The sequence below is a fragment of the Myotis brandtii genome, unplaced genomic scaffold (genome assembly GCF_000412655.1).
Source record: "Myotis brandtii unplaced genomic scaffold, ASM41265v1 scaffold670, whole genome shotgun sequence".
Taxonomy (NCBI): Eukaryota; Metazoa; Chordata; class Mammalia; order Chiroptera; family Vespertilionidae; genus Myotis; species Myotis brandtii.
Window position 1 is genome coordinate 530,212 of NW_005370611.1, and position 19,878 is coordinate 550,089.

Below are 19,878 nucleotides of genomic sequence, written 5' to 3' on the forward strand. Positions count from 1 at the left end.
GGGCTAAATATTTAGTAAATATCTGAAGTTCAAAGTATCTTGCAGATAGCTGTACCTTAAGTTCTTTATTTTAAGTCAGATAATCCAGACTGGCAAATACATAACAAGTTAAATAAGGAGAAAGGAAAAAAGAACCATGATCCCACAAAGTTAGTTAACTTCCACCCAGATAACTAATAAAGTGAGGTAGGGACGAAGGGATAGGACCAAGGACCAGAAGACGGACATAACCTCTGGGTTAGTGAGCAGCAAAGCAGGCAAGGAGGCCACGGAAAAAGCCAGAGGAAGCAGCCCACACTGCCTCCCTCCCCTTGCTCTGCCTGTTCTCTCTAGTGCTAAGATTCACATTACATTAATTAGTGGAGAGGAAAATAATCGGTATCTACATGGAATAGTTCAAGGGCAAATTATAGAAAATGGCTTCTTGGTTCCCTTATATACAAGTATATTACTTAAGGCACGCAGGCCTGTTCTCATTTTCTTGTAGTCCAATACATTTTTCTATTACTCTATCTTTAGAAGGATAGCAAAGGCTTAGTGTAAATGACAGAACATCTCGTGTGTGTCTTTTACAGCTTCCCTTAAGAAAATATAACTAAGAAATAGAATTCTTAAAAAATTATTATTAGTAAAACCTTTTAACATTTTAATTATAATAAATGGATATCAAGAAGAAACCCGCCGAAACCGGTTTGGCTCAGTGGATAGAGCGTCGGCCTGCGGACTGAAAGGTCCCAGGTTCAATTCCGGTCAAGGGCATGTACCTGGGTTGCGGGCACATCCCCAGTGGGAGATGTGCAGGAGGCAGCTGATCGATGTTTCTCTCTCATCGATGTTTCTGACTCTCTATCTCTCTCCCTTCCTCTCTGTAAAAAAATCAATAAAATATATTTAAAAAAAAAAAAAAGAAAGAAACCCAATGATTCAACAGAAAAATGGTCAAGTTTATAGAAAAACACAAACTGCCAATCAATAAGCATTAAGAAGATGCTCAACCTCAATCATAAAAACTGATTAACACAAAGAAATACTATTCCTATCTACTGCACTGACAATAAGGAGAAAGACTGCTAAAATCCAACATTGATAAGGATGGGAGGAAATAGGAATTCTCATAAAATGTTGCTGGGAGGTGAGTTAAATAACCTTTGTCAAAGGCAAGTTGTCAACATCTTATCATGTGGAACACCTATACCTCATTAATAATCTCTATTGATTGAAAGGTGAAGCTTTGTTACATCTTTGAAACCATAGCTTTAAAAGCCTACTGTTTTAAAAAAAAGTCTTTATAAAGAGGAAACCTAAAGGTCCATGAGAAGTCCATCTAAAGGAGATATGGTAACAAATGACCTTACCTCAAGTCTACGTGCTTGATATGGCTCATCCTGCTCAGCACCCCTAGGTTTAGGACTTCCAGTTGATTTCCTGCCATAACCACTTTGTCTAACATGGTGAGTCTCTCATACACCTCGGGAATGTGACTGAAGTTGTTGAAGGAAATTCCAAGGGAGGAAAGCTGTTGCAGATTTCCCAATTCTTCAGGCAAAGTAGTCAGAAAGTTGCCATCAAGACAGAGAGTTTGAAGACTATAGGAAGAACACAAAACAAGTCTACTTTATGAAAGGTTTTAACTGGAATGGACAGAACTAGAATTATGGATTCTAATTTATGTCACTAGTTTTTATGAATCCAATAAATGATAAAATGTCCTAAGTATCTATAGAAACTTATTAATAAGATGGCTTAAACATAGCTGACATTGATGGTCCCTCCAACATCAAAAATAGCCAGAGCCTCTGCTATTGAAATGAGAGACACTAGTCACTGCTATAGGCAAGTAACTGTTGCTGACAGAATGCTCATAATTACAGGACTTATTTCACTGGGAGAGCACATGGTACTACTTTCAGTCCAAATGCCAGACCAGTAACTTATTCTGCCAGGGACATGGAGAAACTAGTGACAAGTCAAGATACTTACTTTAGGAGATTGCCAATCTGACTTGGCAGGTCGTGAAATCCATTACAGGAAAGGTTTAGCTCAGTCAGGGTAGAAATCTCACATAACAATACAGGAAACAACCCAAGTTTGTTATGGGACAAGTTCAGGCCCTTCAGATGAGAAAATCTAAAAAGCAAAAGCACAAATTATTTACATATATACTATTGAATGAGAAAGCAATCTATTTAAATGCTCATCATAGAATTTGTTCCACAAATATTCACTGGGCTCTCACTATGTGCCAAATTGGGCACAGCACAGATGCTAAAATGACCAATGCTCAGTCCAGGCTACAAGGGATCCAGATCTAGTGTTATGGGAGGTCTCTCTTTTCCTTAAAAAGGCAAAAAATCTTGAAGACAAGCTTATGTTGGTACAATTAAGTCACACTGATATACTTGAAATCTTTTCCTTTATTAAATTTCTACATGCAATACAACAAAGACCTAGCAACAATTAATCAACTCATAGACCAGTGATGGCGAACCAATGACACACGTCAGAGGTGACACGCGAACTCATTTTTTTGGTTGATTTTTCTTTGTTAAATGGCATTTAAATATATAAAATAAATATCAAAAATGTAAGTCTTTGTTTTACTATGGTTGCAAATATCAAAAAATTTCTATATGTGACACGGCACCAGAGTTAAGTTAGGGTTTTTCAAAATGCTGACACGCCGAGCTCAAAAGGTTCACCATCACTGTCATAGACACAGGAATAGCTAACATGTAGACCAAATCCCTTTATAAGCAACTTTTCTTCATATTGAAATTATATTGGTTCAAATGTCACTTGAAATGAATGGGCCACTTATATGAAGCTTAAGACATGTATATAATATGGAGTTTTACTGTAATATGATCTGTAATATGACAACACGAAATAGTAATTACTAGTGCTTCTATTTTGTTGGTACAAGTGAAAGTATCTCTACTGTCTTAGCCAGAGACAGTATTAACCTAAATTGGACCCGCAGAAGTCACTATGGTAACGCTCCTTTGGAGTAGTGTACTTCACTATACGCTGGTGCAAGATGGTAAGGCTGAGGCGGTGTTCTCCACGGTGAAGCTCTGTATCACCTGCTTCCAGATTTGAATCCTTGTGCCTCACACTAACACTCCTCTTCCAAATTTTCAACTCTCGATTTCTGTTTTTGTTTTGTTAATCCTCACCCGAGGATATTTTCTCCATTGATTTTTTTAGAGAGAATGAAAGGAAGGGGGAAAGACAGAGAGAGAGAAACATCAATGTGAGAGAGACTCATCAGTTGGTTGCCTCTCACATGTGACCTGTCTGGGGCTGGGATCAAGCCTGCAATCGAGGTATGTGCCCTTGACCGGAATTGAACCCCCAACTCTTCAGTCCATGGGCTGATGCTCTAACCACTGAGAAAAACAGGCCAGGGCTCAACTCTTGATTTCTAATTGTACTGACATTGAATACTGATTGTGGCCTTGGTGCCTTAACTTCTGAATTCCTAATCCAACCCTCAAACTAGATTTACCCTATTTTCATAGCAACTCAGAAGGTAATGTTAAAAAAAACACTTCCTTAAAATTATAGCTTGTTTTTATTTTCTAAATACCAATATTATTAAAACAATGATCTCATTACTAATCATAGGCTTAAACTTGAAAAACTTTGTAAAATGTGAGATAAAAATCATACAGCTTTCTGTAATTTATTCTAGAAATATCAGTTACTAAGGAAGTACATAAAATGTCACTTCAATGTGTACTATCTTTTTAATCACCATGTAATTTGACTGCTTTAATTTCCAATTTCTCCCCTCCCCATAAGAAGCCCAGATAATTACTTATACCATATATTTATTCACTGCCATCCATTTTCAAAGGGAAGAGGGAGGTGACAGATTGAGTGCAGATTGGGAATAGGAAATATATTTTAACAAAGGGAATGGAAAATATATGGGTCATACCTTAGTCCCTTAGGAGTGAAATAGTGCCTTATTAGAAGAGGGAAGTTTCATAGCTAATAAAAGGTTAGAGTTGGCAGTAGCACATACAAAGGAAAAGTAAAAGCCCTAACCTGGGAGTGGAATTCTTTCAATTAGGCCTATTCCCTTTAAGTCACTTATGTTTGATACTTTTGATTTGAAAACTTCCATAAACTGAATCTCTCAATTTACCCTGGCTACATCACTATCAGTAAATTCAGAAGATAATCTAGATCAATGGCAGTTCAATGTTGCCTCCGTAACAGAAATTTTGCATCTATTTTCTGTTTTATAGAGGGGGAAGGAAAATGGGAAAATTGTATAAAAAATTTTACTTCCTCTTCAAAAATGGAAAATACGTAGATGATGGTAAGCATACTCACTCCTAAGTAAAACCACTAAAGTACTGATTATGATTCATTTTTTTAAAAATATATTTTATTGATTTTTTTACAGAGAGGAAGGGAGAGGGATAGAGAGTTAGAAACATCGATGAGAGAGTAACATCGATTCAGCTGCCTCCTGCACACTCCCTACTGGGGATGTGCCCGCAACCCAGGTACATGCCCTTGACCAGAATCGAGCCTGGGACCCTCAGTCTGCAGGCCAACTCTATCCACTGAGCCAAACCGGTTAGGGCTATGATTCAATTTTTAGTAAGTTAGTCCGAAAACCTATTCTCCACATACTTGTAAAGAGTGTCAAGGCCCCCTGGCCTTTCTAGTTGCATGAAGTTATGTCGCAAGTTGAGGTAGGTGATATCTTGACTGTAGAAGAGATGCTCAGGAACCTCCTCGAGGCTGTAACATGAGAGGTCGACAGTACTGATTCGCTGGGACACCACCTGAATAAGGTCAAAGAGAAGAGCATCTGAGCTAGTACTGCATGCTCTCGCCCAGCACAGCATGGAACGGCATTTACACAAAAAGGCCCGGGTTAAAAAGAGAAGAAAAAAAGGCAATGAGATCTAATTATTCATTTATAAAAACCAGCTAATATTTACTTTTCCTAAAACCATAAGCTGTTAGGAATACACAAAGGCATGCTGTAAAGTGTCTATAAGCAAAATATTAAGAAATATAAATCATAAAGATGGAAAAGTAACATTTCATGCAAGAAGTAAAGTTAAGATGATTCAAACTAACCACGAAACTTTGGGAGGCAGTGAGATATTGAAAGACATGGCCTTCTGTAGCCACATGAACTGTGCTACTTACTAGTACAGTTTCTACATCTGCACTAGTGAAGATAAAATTAAGTAATCAAGCACACAGCACACTGCTTAGCATTCAAAAGATGCTCAAAAAATATTAACTTCTCAGGGCAAAAGAATGCAATAGCTACTAAAAATTGAAACTAGATTTATACCGAGCAGATTTTATTACACAATATAAGTACAGAAAATCCAATAAGACAAAAATCAGGTTTATATTTCTATAATAGTATGCTAATAAAACATGGGTTCTGAAAAATGGGTCTAAAAAAAACAAAACAAACAAAATACCACTGGAGAAGTCATTCATGTTTTGATGACAGGTCATTATATTGAAACAACCCTTTATGCAATTACTTAGTTCCACAAAGAAAAATGTGTTAAAATTCTGCGAACAGGAGGATTTAGAAATTGCAATACAACTTTAGAGCACTTGTCATTACAGGCTAAAAAAAGTAGAAATTACGCTGAAAAGCTAATTATCCTCAGCATACAGGAATAACCATTTGTGGCAGGATCACAGGTCATGTCCCATCGTAAGTTCAAATCTGAAGTGGTTCATCAAAGCTGTGCTAAATGTAAACAGACCAAGGAAACTAGGCTACCAGTTAGGGAATAATTCCATCCATCACCAACTACTCCGGTCTACCGAAAGTCATTTGAATCTCATTCCTTCAAGGCCTTACCCTCCACAAAGAAGTGGCATAAAAGGTAAATGCACCTTAAAATACTTTTGAAAGCATTTTGTACTATCCAAATATAAATAAGTTAAAGACCTGACAATAATTCCTTTATTTCATTCATTATATACTAAAAAAAAAGGCCTAGAATAAAATGTGTACTAGTAAGAATTATAATTCACTCTCTTGGGATTAAGTTTAGTTTCAAAATACATTTCTATTGGGCTTCTACATTCTTATCACCACATCATGCCATTTGACAGCTTATCACCTTGGATGCTTGCCGTTGCCATCTCTGGTACTCAGCCAAAGTCTCAAAGCTGACATGATAGGTCTGAGCCTGGGCTCCAGCTGAGCTGAATGCAAGGGAGTACTGCCTTCGCTTCACTTCTTCTACCTGAAGAAGAGTAGGAAAGAAAACAAGAATCCATTTTTTAAAAATCCTAGTCAAAAAACAAAGGACAATAACAAGATAATAACTCAATTTTTTAAAAGATGGCAAAGGATCTGAATAGACATTTCTCGAAAAACTATAAACAGTCAATAAACACATGAAATGATGTCAATGTCATTAGTTATTAGATAAATACAAATCAAAACCACGAGATACCACGTCACATCCACTAGGATGGCTATAAAATAAAAAAGACAGGTAATAAATGTTGGGTAACAAGTACAGCAAGGTTGTGGAGATACTGGAATCATCATACACTGCTGGTGAGAATATAAAATGGTTCAGCTACTTTGGGAAACAATGTGGCAGTTCCTCAAAAGATTAAACACAGAGTAAGTATATAACCCAGCAATGCCACTTCTAAGTATAGACCCAAGAGAACTGAAAACATACATCCATACAAAAACTTATAAATTATAGCAGTATTATTCATAAAAGTGGAAACAACCTAAATGTCCAATAGGTAAAAGTATAAAAATGTGGTATAGCCATAGTGAAATATTATTCAGCAATAAACAGGAATAAAATGTTGATATACACTACAACATGTATAAACCTTGAAAACATTATGCTAAGTAAAAGAAACCAGTCACAAAGAACCATACATTGTATGATTCCATTTATCTGAAGTATCCAGAATCAGCATATCTGTAGAGACAGAAAGAAGATTAGTAGGTGACTAGGGCTGGGAAAATTATGGCTAAGGAGGGTCGGTTTCCTTTTCAAAGTCATGAAAATATTCTAAAATTGATTGTGATAATGGTTGTATGACTCTTCAAGTACATTAAAAGACATTAAATTGTACACTTTAATTTTTTTTAAATTTGTTGAGACAGAGACATCAATTTGTTGTTCCACTTATGCTTTTATTGGTTGATTCATATATATATACACACACATATATTTATTATAATTGATGTTTACTCTTTTTAGATATTTTTATTGATTTCAGAGAGGAAGGGAGAGGGAGAGATAGAAACATCAATGATAATAGAGAATCATTGATCGGCTGCCTCCTGCACTCCCACCCCCACTGGGGATTGAGCCCACAACCCAGGCATGTGCCCTTGACCAGAATCGAACCCAGGATCCTTCAGTCCGCAGGCTGATACTCTATCCACTGAGCCAAACCAGCTAAGGCTATATTTTTTTTTATTGATTTCAGAGAGGAAGGGAGAGGGAGAGATAGAAACATCAATGATAATAGAGAATCATTGATCGGCACTAGGGATCGAGCCCATAATCTGGGCATGTGCCCTGACTGGGAAATGAACTGTGACCTCCTGATTCATGGGTTGATGCTCAATCACTGAGCCACACCAGCCAAGTGATTGGTTGATTCTTGTATGTGCCCTTACAGCAGCGGTTCTCAACCTGTGGGTCGAGACCCCTTTGGTGGTCAAACGACCCTTTCACAGGGGTCGCCTAAGACCATCCTGCATATCAGATATTTACATGACAATTCATAACAGTAGCAACATTACAGTTATGAAGTAGCAACGAAAATAATTTTATGGTTGAGTCACAACAGGAGGAACTGTATTTAAAGGGCCAGAAGGTTGAGAACCACTGCCTTACAGGGATCAAACCCGCAACCTTGGTGTTTCAGGACAACGCTCTAACCAGTTTAGCTACCAGGCCAGGACTTAAATAGTACACTTTAAATGGATGAATTGTATGGTTTGTTAATTATATCTCAATAAAACTATTTATAAAAAGCAAAAGAATACTTATTTAACAAGTATGTTGAAAGAGAACTCAGTGCATAATCATGAGTAAATTTATGATTCTTTAAATCACAAAATAGTCTTAATTTGACAATTAAATATTTGTTGAATAAATACATACTGTTATTCTGGATGCTGGAGACACAACAGGGGGAAAACAGCAAAGCCCCTCCCTGCTCTCAATGGAGTTTATATTTGAAAGGGGACAAACACTCTAACACCAAAACTGTGACATGCTATATAATGAGTAATATGAAGAAAAATAGAGCAGGGTAAGGGCTTGGAGGGGAACAGGGTGGGTGGTCCGAATGATGAGTAGGAAGTCAAGGAAGGACTCACTGAGGAAGTAACATGTGAACAATGACCCTAAGGAAGGCAAGGAGCAAGGCAAGGACACCTGAGGGAGAAGCAGCAACAGCAAGTACAAGTCCCTATGATGCAAGAATTCTGCTGATTCAGGACAAGAATCTCCAGAACAGGCCTACATGGTAAGAGGCAAAGTTTCCATTCAAATGTTAGACTGCTCCAACCCTTTCCCCCCAACACTTGAGCACACTGGAGGTAGCTGCCTGCCTGCAAGGGGTGCCCTGGCCTGCTTTGTGGACTCACCTCCTCCCTTACTCACTAGGTGCTGGGCTAGATGCCATTTCTGACTCCCTCCAGGGCTGAAGTGGAAGGGGAGGAAGGACAGGGAATCTAAGCCCAAAGGTTCTGACTAGGCTAGCAGTCCATAACCTCACTCCACACTCTCTGGGCCCAGATTTTAAAGGGAATTTAAAAGCCAATTTCAATGGGTCCTTCAGAGGGTTCTTTGGATTATACCCACCAAGCCCAACCCAACCAATGATGGCTTCTCCCAGGTCCCTTGACCTGGCTAATGAATGTTATTCCAGCAACTGACCACTCCCTCCTCATACCCAAAGGAATCTGGTGGTCCATTTACAGCCTGTCCTCTGGTAAATCCTGTTTGCCCCTCCAGGTGGCCCTACTGGACATGTTCTAAGAGAATCCACCCACTCAACCAATGACTCTCGCTCTCTCTCTCAATCCATCTGAGTCACAAACTGACCAACGCATGAGTTATCACCAAAGCAGTCAGATAGCCTATCTCTTATCCTCAGGACTTCCTGGTCAGAAGTCAGGACACCGGTCCATTATGCCCCCTTTACTGCAGGAGACCTGCATCAAGCTCTCTCGCATCCTGCTGAAACCTCTTTCACCAAGCTTGAGGAAAGAGGCAAACTCCCTGTTCCCATCTGGGATGGCAGTGGGGATTCACAGCACAACAGCTTTCTTCAAAGAAAAATTTCCAAGTCCAACCTAAAGAGCTTTGATGAGGATGAAGTATTTTTATAGTAACTATATTTACATCTTTGTCTGACATCTAGCTTTGGTATATCATAGCTACTAAATCTTAGTGAGTCGGCTGGAAATTTCCGAGTGATACTCATAAATCATTAGGTTTCTGGTGCCAAGTAAACACTGAATCAAGTGGCAGAAACATAAAATAGTTTCAGCAAAAAAGAACCATATTAAAAAGATCCAATAAAATTAAATAATATTTATAACTTTCTATTGTGATGCTCACAGCATGAACATTTTTCTTAGCAATAGAACATTGTAGTTGAATGAGTCTGTGTCAAAATAAAGAATCTTATTGAAATGAATAACAGATACTGATTGTTTTATAATAATTTTCCCTTTTAAATATTCATTATGGGATGCTGACACAGAAAAATATAGTCATACAATGTCTAATACTGAGAAAGGTTTGTAAATCTCCCACTAGAAGTTAATTTGTCAGCCCTGGCCTGTGTGTCTTGAGTGGTTAGAGGACAGCCCACACATGGAAGGGTTGTGGGTTCAATTCCTGGTAAAAGGCACGTGCCTGGGTTGCAGGTTTGATACCAGGCCCATTGGGGCGCATGCAGGAGGCAACTAATCAATGTGTCTCTCTCACAGTGATGTTTCTCTCTCTCTCTCTCTCTCTCTCTCTCTCCCCCCATCCCTCTCTCCCTCTCACTCTCCTTTTTCTTTTTCTATTTTTTAAAATGCATTTTTATTGATTTCAGAGAGGAAGGGAGAGAGAGATAGAAACATCAATGATGAGAGAGAATCACTGATCGGCTGCCTCCTGCACACCCGCCACTAGGGATTGAGCCCACAACCTGGGCATGTGCCCTTGACTGGAATTGAACCTGGGACCCTTCAGTCCGCAGGCCAACACTCTATCCACTGAGCCAAACCAGCTAGGGCTCTCACTCTCTTTACAAAAAGGCAATGGGAAAAATTCCTTAAGTGAGGACTTACACACACACAAAAAGTTAACTTGTCGACTTCTCTGGGTAATTGTTAATTTTTGTATTATATATGTTCGGACTACATTGTAAAATGTGCAACTTCAGAATTATTAAATATTCATGGTGAAATATTGCTCTCATCAATTTGTAGTGAACCTCTTTTTCCCTGTAATGCTTCTGCATTAGTCTTTTTTGGGAGGCAAGTTTTATTGAGGCACAATTTACATAAAATTTGTAGATTTTCTTTTTTAATTCACTGGTTCTAAGTGAACAATTTGGTAAGTTCTTATAAATGAATATAGTTGTATAACCCCATCACCCCCCAAATTTCCCTTGTGCCCTTTTGCAGTCAATCCCCTTCCCTCCATAACCTGATAACCAGTCATTTGTTTCCTATCATTATAGTTTTCTTGTCTTTTTTAGAATTACACAAATGGAATCATACAGTAAAAAGAATTTTTTATACCTGGCCTCTTTCACTTCGATTAATGCTTTTGAGATTCATCCTCGTTCTTATATGTATCAGTAGTTTATTCCTTTTTATTGCTTAGCAGTATTCCACCGTATGGATATACAAAATGTTCATTCACTAGTCAATGAATATTAGGGGCAGCTTGTAGTTTCAGGGAATTATTCACTTAAAGTTGTTATAAAGATATATGTTCATTTCCCAATACCTAGAACTGGCAGATCATCTAATAAGCATGTGTTTAACTTTCTAAGAAACAAATAAACAAAAAAAAGGTTTCCAAAGTGACTGCATTCCAACCAATGATGTATGTGTTCCAGTTGCTCCCCATCTTTGATAACTAGGTATTCATCAGTCTTTTTATTTTAGTCATTCTAGTGTAGTATCTAACTGTGATTTTAATCAGCATTTCTCTAATAACTAATGATGATGAGAATCTTTTCATGTGTTTATCTGCCATCAGTATATCTTCTTTGGTAAAGGGTCTGTTCAAATCTTTAGCTCTGTTTTTTACTAAGTTACTTGTCTATCACTGTGTTGTTAAAGTTCTTTATATATTCTGGATACAAGTCCTTTGTTGTATATAGATATTCGTGTAAATGTTTTGTATGTTACTATAACTATAGCAATTTTATTTTGGTTGCTATTTGATTAGTGCAATTTTTACATCATTTCATGTTCAACCTTCTAAGTTTTAGGTGTCTCTTTTAAATAGCAAGTAGTAAGATTTAAATAACAATCTGATATTTGCAATTATTGTGATTACTGATATATTTGGATTTATTTCTATTACAACTTGTGATAACTTACCATGCAATTTATTTTGCTTTTTCCCCTCTTTTCCTGTCTTCTTTTAGCATTACAGATATTTTATATTCTTTCTCCCCTCTACTTTTAGTAGTTATCCTTAAAATTTTTAAATGCATACTTAATTTTTCTAATAACGATGAAAGCTACTTGGTGTTTCTATCCTCTTATCCCAAGACTGCATCACACTTTATTATGGAACATACCACCACATCCTGAATATTGTTCAGGGTAGTTTGTACTCTAGTAGTTTAATTTCATAATTAAAATATATAAGTTTTTTTAATGTATTTCTTTATTGATTTCAGAGAGGAAGAGAGAAGGAGAGAGAGATAGAAACATCAATGATGAGAATCATTGATCGGCTACCTCCTGCACACCCCCTACTGGGGATCGAGCCCACAACCCAGGCATGTGCCCTTGGCTGGAATCGAACCTGGGACCCTTCAGTCCGCAGGCTGACGCTCTATCCACTGAGCCAAGCCGGCTAGGGCGAAATATCTAAGTTTTTAAAAAATCTTATAATAAATGTTTACCACCATATTTTATCAATTTCTGCATTTATAGTTTCTTATATCAAATATCTTCCCTCTGAATTTACTTTCCTTTGTTGTTCTATTTTTTCTTTTACTTTTTTTTCTTCAGGAGGAGGTTGCTTTTTAGAAGCACATCCTTCATTAGTTCTTTCGGTGAGAATGTCAGCTTATTAGTCTTTGTCCTAAAATGTCCTATTTTGCCTTGACTCTCATAAGATAACTCAGCTGGCTATAAAACACAGGTTGACATTTATTTTCTTTCAGCAATTGTGTAGTCTTCTAGCACATACTTTGATGAAAAGAAGACTGTCGTTGGCTTGTCAATTCTTTGTAGGTAATCTTTTTCTCTCTGGAAGCTTTTATTATTTGCTCTTTGTCCTTCATGTTCTGCAATATGTCTAGATGTAGATTTATTTTTATTTATCCTACCTGGTACACTATATATTTTTTATCTGAACACTCAAGTTTGTCTTTACTTCCAGAAAAATTTCAACCATTATTGCTTTCCATTCTCCTCTACTCTCTTCTCTGGAACTCCTATTAATGTATACCAGCACCTCATTTAAGGGCTCTTTTATATTTTTATATGTGAAATTCTTCAGCACATCAATTAATTTATTAAGTTGTAAAACAGTGGCTTAAATACAGAGTCAGTCCAAAACTGGTACAGCAGCTCCACAATGTCACCAGAGACCAAAATGCTTTCTACTTTCCAAATGATCACACTCCGCATATGCTTGCTATTCTCAATCACCGTATGACTGCTCCACCTCCAACACTGGGCAACTGTGTTGGGAAGACAAAGTAGATAAAGAGTCAAGCCATTCATGTCTGCCCCATTTTGAAGGGTTTTCCCAAAAGTCCCACCTGGAAACTTTAAACTTTTGTTTATACTTGCAAGGGAGGTTGGGGAGGTTTTTTATCTTGGTATACTGCTACCCTAAACAAAATTCTGTTCTATTATGAGGAAAGAGAAAGAATGGGCAAGAATTACTTGAATGTAAGTTTCTTTTTTTTTTCTTTCTTGCTCTATCTCACATTTCTTCCCCACCAATCCCCCAACCTTGCCCTCACTCATTTTCTCCCTTTGGAGAAATTTTACTTACTTTCTTCATTCATTCCTTCAGTGCCCCGCCCCCCCCAAGGGCAGAACCAGGTCTCATACTGGTAGTGTTGGGTTCCTGCCCCATGGTTGATATGGGAATTACATACATTCATTCATTAAGCCAGTTGGAGCTTGATCATTTCCTGATCACAAGCCATATAACTGGGTCCTCTCACTTCTTTAGGACCATAGATAGAAATCAGCCTTGGTTCCAGTGACTGGTTAACAGTTTTGGTTTTTTGGTTTTGGTGTGTTTTTTCCAGCTTTCTTTCAGGAACAAAGACTACTACTCATCTCCTGGCTTCAAGCAGTAAGACGGTGCCAGGTCCCTCATCATGAGCAGAGCACTTTTAGACCCAAATACTTACAACAGCTGAACTCCTGGGTGGCCACACCTTTCAGACCCAGAGCCCAGAAGGTCCTCAGTTTCAGACCTACTCACCACTTACATTTTTATTCTATATTCTTAAGCCCAGCTATATCTTTTTTATATATTTATCTTTTTATTATGCATATTTTATCTACATTGCTGTAGAGACATGCAGATTGGATGTTTCAAAGCATGAATTTACAGTCATTTTGTCTGGAGGCTCTCTTAAATTCAGATTGCCATTGATGGGAAATTCTCTAGTACAGATGCAAAAAATGACGTCTCCATGGCTGCTGGTTGGAGACTTTTGACCGCCCCGCAGTCTGAATTTTAGTCTAACAAGGGAGAGAGGAGAAACTAGAAAGAATCTATTGGTGATGGATAATGGCAGCTACTTCTAGTTTCCAAAAGCAGCTTCTAGTGTTAGAATCTTCTGTCTGCTCTTGGTGTTACCAGTGCCTACCAATGGAGACATGAGTATCTTCCAAAGGACTCCACAACAGAACTTGGGGCATGGATACCATTTGGCTCTCCCATAAAATCTGTAATGTAAATAAAGCTGCTTGATGCTTAAATTAGCCTGAGTCAGTTTTTTCATTTAAACCTAAGAACTCTTAAAGACCAGTTTTGTGATGTAAGCATTAACAACGCTCATATTTTTTTTCTTTTAAAAGATGTGAAAAAGCTATAAAAAGCATATATGATTTTTTAAAATTAAGATGATCAAATGAAGAATAATTCATCTTTGTGAGTCTTACCTTTCCCCCAACCAGAGGCAAAATGTGCATCTTTCCAGTTTGACAATCCTTCACTGAGGAAACGATGAGGCAGGTGCCACAGAGAACAACTAGGCGTTCAGCCCACTTATGCAGCTGGGTCTTCCCCTTGCGTACATTATAGATGCCAGAGAGAAGGATTCGATCCAGTTGATCCATCTGGCATGGTTTCTCTGAAAAAAAACACCAACAACAGTACTTTAGAAGCCACATTTTAAGTAGAAGAAAAACACTAAAAGGAAAAAAGGAAGTATTATGTGTCAACATTCAGCAACCTGGTTTAGAGATGTAAGCAACCAAGCAATATAAGTATTACAAAATAAGATCTTAGCCCTGACTGGTTTGGCTCAGTGGACAGAGCGTCGGCCTGCAGACTGAAGGGTCCCAGGTTTGATTCCGGTCAAGGGCATGTACCTTGGCTGCAGGCACATCCCCAGTAGGGGGTGTGGAGGAGGCAGCTGATCGATGTTTCTCTTTCACCGATGTTTCTAACTCTCTATCCCTCTCCCTTCCTCTCTGTAAAAAAATCAATAAAATATATATTTTTACAAAATCTTAGTACTAAAACGTTATCCATCACTGAAGTTATATAATGGGAGTAAATGAATTTTGGTTTAGAGAGCATACATAAGAAAGGCAACTGATCATTGTTTCTTTCTCATTGATGTTTCTCTCTCTCTCCCCTACTTCCTCGCTCTCTAAAAATCAGTAAAAACATATCTGCGGGTGAGGATTAAAGAAAAAAATTAAAAAGCACTGAATAGTATACTTTTAAAGGGTGAATTTTACGATATGTAAGCTATCCTATATAATAAAAGGCTAATATGCAAATTGACCAAATGGTGAAATGACCGGTTGCTATGACATGCACTGACCACAAGGGGGCAGACGCTCAACACAGGAGCTGCCCCCTAGTGGTCAGTGTGTTCCCACAGGGGGAGCATCGCTCAGCCAGAAGCTGGGCTCATGGCTGGTGAGCGCAGCGGTGGTGGCGGGAGCTCTCCCACCTCCACAGCAGTTGGACATCCCCCAAGGGCTCCCGGACTGCGAGAGGGCACAGGCCTGCCTGAGGGACCAGGAACCACCCACCCCCCGCCCATCGCCCAGTACACAAATTTCATGCACCGGGACTCTAGCATCTCAATAAAGTTCTTTGATTTATTTTACCTCATTATTTTCCCCAAACCTGACATTGCTTTTATATTCCCCAACTTGGTTAACAGCATCATTTATTACAAAGTTCTACTAAATATAAAAATGGGACTTCATTATAGTTTATCATGCTTCTAAATTGCTTACCAATCTCTTTTAAAGTTTACATGAAACAGATGTTGCAATTGATGTATAACTTTTTGTCTCTTTTTTTCCTTGGTTTTATTTCTCTATATATTTTATTACAGAGGGAACTTCTAAATCTATCTACCACCACTCTCAGAAGGGAACATTAAATTCTGTTGGGGGTTTTTTTCCTCATTGAATTCAATATGTTTGAATTAATTAAATTCAATCAATTTGAATATTTTAGAAATAAAACCTTTAATACTTTTTTATTTTTCAGTTACAGTTGACATTCAACCTTATTTCATATTAGCATCAGGTGTACAGCATAGTGGTTAGATATTTATATAATTTACAAAGTGATCCCTCCAATAAACATGCTATTTTATTATTAATTTTGGAGGGTTTGTAAACATCCAGAGTGCCTCAAGTCTCTGATCTTCTGAAAGTGATAAAAATAAAAAAATTAAAAAACACAAAATGAGGAGGTTCAAATAAGAATTTAGAATATCTGATAGTTCTAATTTTAAAAACTAGTTTTCCAGTCTCAAAAGCCAAAATTCTAAGTGGAAAATAAGGAATAATTTTAATATCCTTATATATCTATACTTTCAAATGTTCTAGAGAAAATGGATTGCTTTTATAATTTAAAAAACATTTCCAAGAAGAGAATTAAGGGCAACCCTGTAGCAATGAGTATCTCCACTGCCTATAGCATAACATCTAAATATCATTTTTCATTAAAATGAACCCTAAGTCCTTAAAAAATGTTCTATTCCTACTCTGAGTCAGACAATGAAAAGAATAGCTTAGGACATTTTGTTGTGTAAGAACTTAATTGGAAAATCCAGAATGCTACCAAAGACTTTTGGAGTCATGTTGGAAGGACATAGGAGCCAACTGAAAAGAGCTCCCACTAGCAGAGATGGGACAAGCTGAGCCTAAAGAGAATGGCTGTAATGCATTGAAATAAATATATACAAGCCCAGGAGATCATAATGATACTCAAAACAAACAAAGAATAAAAAATGAAGTCATCCAGATAGACTATGAATATAAACTGAAAGGCAAAACAATAAATTTTTAGTGTTAAATTGCACTATATGCAAATGAAGTACTTCCTGGTTCTGATAACATGGAGAAAGCACACTCCCCTGTCTCTCGCACTGAATGCACCTATAAATCCTGGACAGAAAACACATGCAGCAGCTGGATGAGGACCCCGAAAACTAAATGGTAGCGGGTAGGTTAGGGGAGAAGAACAGAATTTGAAATACCACATAACCGGTGGTGAGCTTACACTTTTTCTTCCTCTGACATCCTCCAGCCAGGACTCAAGAAAAGCCCAAAACCCAGAAGTGGGCATCGGTGTGGACAGAGAGCTTTCGGAGAAGCCCTCAGTTCTACCTTGAGGAGGGGGAAAAAGGTCTAACACTCAGAGAAAGTGGGTGAAATTCCTCATTTTTTTCTTGTTATGCCCTCTTTTGTTCATTTTCTCAAGTTTCATCACCCTGAATGGCTGCAATGGTGGGAGACCCGGGCACCTACAAAACTCTCAGGGGGCCCTAACCGGTTTGGCTCAGTGGATATCGCGTCAGCCTGCGGACTGAAGGGTCCCGGGTTTGATCCTGGTAAAGGGCATGTACCTTGGTTGCGGGCATATCCCCAGTAGGGGGTGTGCAGGAGGCAGCTGATCGATGTTTCTCTCTAGTCCATGTTTCTAACTCTCTATCCCTCTCCCTTCTTGTCTGTATAAAAACAATAAAATATATATTTTTTTAAAAACCTCTTGGGGGGGGTGAAACCTATTGCACTGTCTGTCTCCTGTTGCTGAGCCCTGGAGTGTGGATGAAACTGTAGGAAGTACCCAACAGAGCGGATTAAAGCGCCAGGACATCTCGAACAGAAAGGAGCTCTGGAAAACAGATCCTATGTAGTTGTAGATAAAGTGGGCTCACCCTTGATGTACCTAAGAGTCAATGTGATCCTAAACAGCATGCCAAAAACTCTGAAAAGTGAACTAAGGGATAGAACCAGAGGGAGAGAAGAAAGTACAATGCTTGAAAATTATTTGAAGAAAAAAAATTATTTGAAGAAATAATAGATGAGCCCTGGCTGGTGTGGCTCAATTGGTTAAACATAGCCCCATGCACCAAAAGGTTGCTGGTTTGATTCCCAGTCAGACACATGCCCAGGTTTTGGGCTAGATCCCCAGTAGGAAGCACACAGGAAGCAGCCAATCAATGATTCTCTCTCATCATTAATGTTTCTCTCTTCCTTTCCCTTCCTCGCTCTTTAAAAGCAATAAAAAAATAAATAGGTGAGAACTTCGCCAGCGAAAGACATAACTTACAGATTCAAGTTCAGTGAGCCCTAGCCAGGTTGGCTCAGTGTATAGGCCCGCAGACTGAAGGATCCTGGGTTAGAGTCCAGTCAATGACACATCCCTCAGTTGCAGGTTCCCCAGCCCTGGTCGGGGTGCATGCAGGAGACAACCAATTGATGTGTCTCTCTCACATCGATGTTTCTCTCTCTGTCTCTTCCTTTTCTTTCCCCTCTCTCTACAAAAATCAATGAAAAAATATCCTTGGGTGAGGATTAATAAAACAATTTACAATTTAAAAAAGAAGTTCAATGAACCCCAAATAGGATAAACCCAAAGGAATTTGCTTAATAATCAAACTGTAGAAAATTAAAAACAAAGAAAAAAATTTGAAAGAAGCTAGAGAAAAGCTGAAGCACTATTTATACCTGAACAATTCAATGGGCTGCATGAAGGTAGGGTGTGCAGGAGCTCTCTGTATTATCTTTCCAGCTGCTCTGAAAATCTAAAGCTAGCTCAAAATAAAAAGATAAAGATAAGTAATTAAATATTGGCTGATATGTTGGGGGTAAAATTGAAATATTTGCTTACATTTAAAGAATAAAACAGGAAACCTCAAAACAAATTTCAAATTTGCAATAGGCTCCCCATACAACACAAAAAAATTCTACTCTTCGAAGTATTTCAGCAAAAAACTCTGAGAAGCAGTGATGGCTAAACAGTTCCACCATCTAGTTTCATAATCCCAAACCAGTCTTCATATATCCTTAGGTCTTAGTTTCCCAAGCTTAAGACAAAGGAGTTGGATTAGATGATCCCTAGTCCTTCCCAGTTCTCACATTTTATGGATTTCTCATACTTCTCTAAACTCTTTCTCCAACAACTAAATGGTGGAGTATCTTAGAAGTTAAAAGATTGAAATCTGGAACCAGGCAGATTTACGTACTTTCTAATAACTATGCTATTTGACTGGGGCAAGTTACAACCTCTCTGGAATAATAACATCTACTTATAGGGGTGTAAGGATTATATGAAAGGCACGTTAGAAAGTGCTCAGCACATACAAGGGTATAAAACAAATATTGGTTATTATAATGAAAGTTCTGCCTTAAGCCACCTTCTTTCCTAATAAGTATTTTTTCAAGATATCTGAACTTTCACAACTTTAACATCCCCATGTACCTGACTCCCAGATCTGTATTTCCTCAGCTCTAGTTCCACATTTCTAACTTTCTGGCATACATCTCCAACTGGATACTTACTACACTTCAAAGGAAACATGGACCAAAACCTCTGAAAATCAGAGAAACCAAGATGGCAGCATAGGTAAACACCTGAAATTGCTGCCTTGCACAACCACTTCAAAAATACAACTAAAAGACAAAACGGACATCATCCAGAACCACAGGAAGGCTGGCTGAGTGGAAATTCTACAACGAGAAGGATAGAGAAAAGCACAATGAGACTCAAAGGAGGTGCGGAAGTAAAGTGCCGAGGTACGAAGGCGCACGTGGAAAGGGCTGGGAACTGAGGACAAGGTTGTCTTTTTCAATCGGGAGGGAGTCTCAAGCTCCCGACTGCTCTGAACTCCAGTTCTGGGTGAGACTCTGGGGACCCAGACTCATACGGGAAGAAACTGGACTGTCTGGCATCGGGCAGAACTCGAGGGCGGCTTTCTCTCAGAGGTGCTTGCAGCGATTACCGTGGGACACTGAGACGTGGGACCTCTTAGGGTAGGACTGAGGATCTGCCATAGATGTTTGCTCCGCCCTGTTGATTCCCTGAGTCCCCGCCCCACCCAAGCTGTGCCCAGAGGCTTTTGCATATGAATGGCCTGGCCCTTTGCAATCTAAAATTACCTAACAAACTGCAGCTGGGT

General features: G+C 38.5%; 1 protein-coding gene across 2 annotated transcripts in view; it reads right to left on the bottom strand.

Moving 5' to 3' along the window:
• The window catches only part of PHLPP2 (PH domain and leucine rich repeat protein phosphatase 2), a 74,027-nt gene that overhangs the window by 25,380 nt on the left and 28,769 nt on the right, over positions 1–19,878 (bottom strand). For both annotated transcript variants that reach the window (XM_014529155.1, XM_005881163.2), the window contains exons 4-8: positions 14,381–14,571; positions 6,126–6,251; positions 4,651–4,805; positions 1,981–2,127; positions 1,356–1,586 (exon numbers count right to left, since the gene is read on the bottom strand). In XM_014529155.1, the coding sequence (XP_014384641.1) occupies positions 1,356–1,586; positions 1,981–2,127; positions 4,651–4,805; positions 6,126–6,251; positions 14,381–14,571 (850 nt within the window). The remainder of the gene's footprint in view (positions 1–1,355; positions 1,587–1,980; positions 2,128–4,650; positions 4,806–6,125; positions 6,252–14,380; positions 14,572–19,878) is intronic.